This window comes from Pistacia vera, unplaced genomic scaffold (assembly GCF_008641045.1).
Source record: "Pistacia vera cultivar Batoury unplaced genomic scaffold, PisVer_v2 Contig652, whole genome shotgun sequence".
NCBI lineage: Eukaryota > Viridiplantae > Streptophyta > Magnoliopsida > Sapindales > Anacardiaceae > Pistacia > Pistacia vera.
Window position 1 is genome coordinate 20,073 of NW_022196504.1, and position 6,307 is coordinate 26,379.

Below are 6,307 nucleotides of genomic sequence, written 5' to 3' on the forward strand. Positions count from 1 at the left end.
GGCGCTTACATAGCCATTTTAGCCCAACTTGCTACACTTCAGAAACAAGTAGGAGGTACGTATGTTAATTCCATTCAAACACCTCATGTAACATGTGATTTTTGTGCAAGTAACCATGCAAGTTTTGACTGCCAAGTGGGCAACCTTTGCTTCATCCTTCTCATCATCAGAGCAAGTCAACTATTTGGCTGGGAATCAAAGATAGCAGAATAATCCATTCTCCAACACTTACAATCTTGGTTGGAGAAATCACCTAAACTTATCCTGGGTCAATCAAAACAATCAATTCAATCAAAGGACAGTGCCAAACCATCAACCAGGGGTGAACCATCAACCAATTGAGTAGAGAGTGTCAAAATTGGAGGACATGTTCGGGAAATTCATGCAAGAAACCACAGGTTTTATGAATGAGATGGGGTCAAATTTCAGAAATCAAGGAGCATCTATTTGAAACTTCGAGGTGCAATTGGGTCAAATTTCAAAAAAATTGAATGAGAGAGCTCAAGGTCCCTTACCAAGTAACACGGTGACAAATCTATGTGAACAAGCAAATGCCATAACTTTAAGAAGTGGAACAGTTTTAGATGAAGTTGAACCAAAAGGGAAGGATGAGAACCCACCAGAGAAGAAGGAAGAATCTGAGGAAGAAGTCGATGAAGTGATCATTGTTGAAGAGAAGCCAACAAGTCCTAGAAAAGAAGAACCAAAGAAGGAAAAGATGCTGAAGCCAAGGAAGGAAAAATTGCCATTTCCTGAAATACTACCAGAGTTGGCACACCACACTCCTCCAGTTCCTTTCCCTTAGAGATTAAAGAAGCAAAATCTGGATAAGTAGTTTATTAAATTTCTTGATGTTTTAAAAAAAAAAAAAACTGCATATTAACATTCCTTTTTTAGATGCCTTGCAGCATATATGCTAAGTTCGTGAAGGAAATTCTTTCAAACAAGAGGAAGCTAGAAGAGAAAGAAAGAGTGATGCTTACAGAGGAATGCAGCACCATTTTACAGAAGAAGTTACCACCAAAGCTCAAAGATCTAGGGAGTTTCACTATCCTTTGTGTTATAGGAGATGTTACATTTGATAGAGTTTTGTGTGACTTAGGTGCTAGCATAAATCTAATGCCTTTTTCTGTTTTTAGGAAATTGGGGATTGGTGAAGTGAAACCTACAATGGTTTCCTTGCAGCTCACAGATAGATCGATCAAGCATCCACGAGGTATTATTGAAGATGTGCTAGTCAAGGTGGATAAATTCATATTTCCTATGGATTTTATTGTATTGGATATGGAGGAAGACAAGGAGATACCTCTCATCTTAGGACGATCATTTCTTGCAACCGGAAGAGCCTTAACTAATGTGCAAGAGGGGAAGTTGATAATGAGGGTGCAAGATGAAGAAGTGACATTTAATGTCCTTGAGGCTCTAAAGTTCCCATTGAAGCAAGATTCATGTTTCAAAATTGATTCGGTGGATCAGTCGGCAGTTAAAACTTCTAAGAGAGATGATACTAAATTGCCATTTAAGGAATGCATGGTCAAGTCAAAGAAGATTGAAGATAAAGACTAATGTGCAAGAGGGGAAGTTGATAATGAGGGTGCAAGATGAAGAAGTGACATTTAATGTCCTTGAGGCTCTAAAGTTCCCATTGAAGCAAGATTCATGTTTCAAAATTGATTCGGTGGATCAGTCGGCAGTTAAAACTTCTAAGAGAGATGATACTAAATTGCCATTTAAGGAATGCATGGTCAAGTCAAAGAAGATTGAAGATAAAGACTAATGTGCAAGAGGGGAAGTTGATAATGAGGGTGCAAGATGAAGAAGTGACATTTAATGTCCTTGAGGCTCTAAAGTTCCCATTGAAGCAAGATTCATGTTTCAAAATTGATTCGGTGGATCAGTCGGCAGTTAAAACTTCTAAGAGAGATGATACTAAATTGCCATTTAAGGAATGCATGGTCAAGTCAAAGAAGATTGAAGATAAAGACTAATGTGCAAGAGGGGAAGTTGATAATGAGGGTGCAAGATGAAGAAGTGACATTTAATGTCCTTGAGGCTCTAAAGTTCCCATTGAAGCAAGATTCATGTTTCAAAATTGATTCGGTGGATCAGTCGGCAGTTAAAACTTCTAAGAGAGATGATACTAAATTTCCATTTAAGGAATGCATGGTCAAGTCAAAGAAGATTGAAGATAAAGATCATAAGCCAAAGATTTGTACAATATACCTAGACGAGCCACAATCGAGCAATTGTTTTTTCACAAGGAACAAAGTTGTAAAGATTTAGGTATAAGGTCATGCAAGTAGAAAGTGGGGCCAAAAAGGTGTAACGCCCACATGGAGGTATGTAATTTAATTTATGTTTTTATAGCCCTTAGTTGATTTTTGTTAAAGTTATTTTGAGAGAATGTGAAGAAAATGCCTTAAACTTGTATTAAGGGTAAAATGGTCTTTTCACTCAAAATTAGTTGAAATTGTGGGGAGTGAAAAGAGATAGAATTTAATGGAGAATGCAATAAAAATGAGGGCATTATGGTAATTGACTAAGGGACAAAGATGGAATTTCTAAAAAAGTGTAAGGGCAAAATGGGAAGTTATGTTTATAAAATAAATATTAAGGGTTAGTCTTACAAACCCCCTTATTTCTCTTCTTCCACCGCCACTTCCTTCTCCATTTTCTTCAACTTTTCACTCATTTTCCAAGGATTTTTAGGGCTTTTGAGTGGATTTTGACAAGGTTTTGATCCTAGGCAACAGAGGTAGAATTCTTGCTCTATATATAAGATTTACTTGAGAAGTTGAATTCTTATTAAGTTTTGCTTAGGGTTAAGAGGAAATTTGAGTCCAACGAGAGTAGGAGTTTAGTGGAGACTACTCAAGTATAAGGTAGTAAATCCAACTCAAGTTAAAGTTTAAGAAATCAATTGAGTAGAGATTTCTTAAGCATGTATATGTTATGATTGTTGGGAAATTGAATGAGATTGGTATTATTTATCTTGTGTTGGATATATTTGAGTATCAGAAGTCTTTTGATTGTATGATGGTAGATTGAAGTTTGGTTGAAATTGGAAGAGTTTAAGAAAGTTTTGGGAGTGTTTGCCGTGATAGGATTTGATGATACAAGAGAGTTTTACTCTCATTTTGGATGGTTTAGAAACAAATAGAATTATAGTTAAAGTAGATTTGTATATGCACATTTATTGTTTGATGAAAGCCTAAGAGAAGATGAGTATGAGTAGAAACCTTAATTTTATGCAACATTGCAATTTCATTCATGGAGGCATTTAAGTAAGAATTCTAAGCATGAGCCATCCATATGATATATTTGTATATATGTAGTACTTAAGAAGAATAAGAATTTAAGAATAAAACACTCTAAAATCAAGAGAAAGAAGGAAAAAGCACTAAAGAATTAAAGAAGGAAAAAGTGTTAAAGAAGAGAGAAGAATAGGTTGCTGTGATAGGGAACCGTGAGTGCTAAGAAGAAATTCCTACATGCACGCCACCTTAATTGAGTGGCCAAAGAAGAAAGAAAGAATTTGTACGGTCCGCAATAGTGCATGTAGATGAGGACTGTACTCACTCACACGGCCAAGGTTCCGAATCCATGCATCAACCGAGTCCGATCGGCAAATAATAAGAAAAGAAAGAATAAGAATAAGAAGAGAAAGAATAAGAAGAATAAGAATAAGAATAAGAAAGAACAAGAACGAAAAGAGAAGCTTGAGCAAGCAAGACAAGAAAGAAAAGAAAAGAATAGAAAGAAAAGAAAAGAAATAGAATAAGAAATAGAAAGAAGAAAGAAAAATGCATTTTTATGCATTATTGCATATGCATATCATTCATGTATATTACCATGAATTCCATCATGGTTAGAAAGAATAGAAAGAATAGAAAAAAAAAATAGAAAGAAAGAACAGAGAGAAGGAATGAACAGTGAGAATTAGGAAGAAAGAAAGAATAGTAAGAATTAGAAACAGAGAAAGAAAAGAGAAAGAACTAGGAACGAAAGAAAGAAGAAGAGAATTAAGTAAGGAAAGAACCAAAGAAGGAGAAGAGATAAGGGATTTACTTACTAAGCATTTTTGTGCTCACCCCGTTGTTTTCCCATGTTTTGCAGGAAATAAGTGAGCAGCGGTTGGAAGGAAGTTGATAAGAGGAGAGAATTGGCATTACTGTCCACCGTTGCTGAAGTTTTTGTACTTGTTATTTTGGTATATGTAAAGAATTATATTTTATAAGTAAAGAAAAATTTGGGCCCAACTATTTTTCATATGCTAAGTATATATGTTTTTATTGTATATGTTCTAAAGTATACTAGTAGAAAGCAGTCATTACAAAAGGAATGCTAACCGGAAGATCATTTTAACACCTTCCATTTCAAGAATGTTGATGGAAAGTTGAAGTTTCGAAAAGGTGCCTATAAGAATGCTTAGATCTTGAAAGGAATGACCAAAGGATGGCAATGGGTGGTTAAGTTCTCAATAAAGAGCTCATGTGCTAAGAATCATCAACAAGTGAAGCCTCATTCAAGGGAGAATGTTCAGGGTGTGATGTATGTGGATATTCTGGATTAATGAAGGACTTGAGAAAATCGAGCTTTCGATTATAAAAAGCGCTTCTTGGGAGGCAACCCAGGCGTTTTTCATTTTCTCTGATTTTATTTTGTTTTACATGTTGCTTATGCTTTATTTGATTTAGGAAGTAATTAATTTTTGTTTTTCTTTTGGTGTTTCAGGTGAAAAATTGAAGTTTGGCATGAAGAGAAAATTTCTAGACTTTTTCGTAGCAAGGAGTTGTCTTCGCCACAACAAGATATACACTACTATCGTAGTGCATAAAGGTTTTAAAATCTCACCGTGGCAAGAAAACATTTTTGCCGCAGTAGCATACGCATTGTGATTGTTATGCACAATTTTCCCAGAAGTTCGTTGTGGCAAGAAAATTTTTTTCGTCGCGGTATCGAGTAGGTCTGACGTGATATTGAAAGATTTCCAGAATTACGCTGCAGTGAAATTTCTTCTTCGCCGCAGCGAAGTCCATTTTCCATATAAACCTGCCTTTTCTCTCCTATTTTCACAAGAACTCAACCTAGCCTCCAAAGGGGAAAAAATTTCATCTTCAAATTCTGACCTTTTCCACTAAAATTTCATACACCATTCCACTCCATTACATCCCTAAACACTCAAACAACCTTCCTTTGAAACAAATTTGGTAAAATTTGGCAAATTTTGAAGAAATTTTGGAAACCCTAGGTTTTCCAAAAATTGGGGGTTTTGCGAATACGAGCAATTGAGGGTTAGACAATCTTGGGTGTGGTAAGATTTAGAGTTTTCATGCTTTTGTTTTTACAGATTTCATGGTTTGAATGCTTGATTTTGAGATTTATACATGAACTTGTGTTTTTTATTTAATTTGCGTGTTTGGAGTTGTAATTCATGTTTGGAGTGTAGGAAGTGTTGATTTTGAAATGATTTGTGTTGAGGAAGTTGGGTTTGTGATATCGAAGTTGTTGGATTGAATTTGGAATTTTGGTGATTTTGGGGGTTAATTGTGATTTTTGAATTGGAGATTTGATTGTTAGGTTGTGAGAAATGTTGCATTTGTGCTTGATTTGGGAGTTGAATTGTTGAAATTTTGTGTTGATTGAGCTTGGATTGTGTTGGGTCAAGAAAAAGGGTAGATTTTTATTGAATTGTGTTGAGAGAAAAATGCCACTTAAATCCACTTCGAAGGGTAAGGGCAAGCAAGTCGACAATAGGTTTGTGAATTCTAAGGCTAAACAGTGTCATGAAGTAGCAGTTCAGAAAAAGGACAAGGGATTTATTCTAGAGAGAGGGATGACCAGTATCTTTGCAGAAGATTGAGTAAAAGGAAGGAATTGGGTAACCTTTTTGGAAGAACCTAAGTGTCTCACCGTAGCACCCCTTGTACGAGAATTTTATGCTAACTTCCATATATGTGATCTTAGGAATGTGCATGTGAGGAATATTAGAGTTCTACTTAGTGCCCGGATAATCAATGAATTTTATGGAATTAGACCAATAGAACATCATGATTATCTGGAATTCAAGGCTAAGGACATCAATTTTGAGGATATAATCAAGGTAATAGCAAAGTCAGCGTTAAAGAAGAGAGAAGAATAGGTTGTTGTGATGGGGAACCGTGAGTGCTAAGAAGAAATTCCCACATACACGCCACCTTAATTGAGTGGCATAAGAAGAAGAAGAATTGTACGACCCGTAAAGAGTGTATGTGGATGAGGGTTGTACCAAGAAGAATTCCTACATGCACACCACCTTAATTGAGTG

General features: G+C 35.7%; 1 protein-coding gene across 1 annotated transcript; it reads left to right on the plus strand.

Moving 5' to 3' along the window:
* Nucleotides 1-1,170: 1,170 nt before the first annotated feature.
* Nucleotides 1,171-1,566, plus strand: LOC116111867. The gene has a single exon (XM_031398029.1). The coding sequence runs from the start codon at nt 1,171-1,173 to the stop codon at nt 1,564-1,566; it is 396 nt and encodes a 131-aa protein (XP_031253889.1).
* The last annotated feature ends 4,741 nt before the right edge of the window (nt 1,567-6,307 follow it).

Excerpts from the sequence above, each read along its gene's own strand:
- LOC116111867 (XM_031398029.1), top strand. The coding sequence starts at position 1,171 with ATGGTTTCCTTGCAGCTCACAGATAGATCGATCAAGCATCCACGAGGT.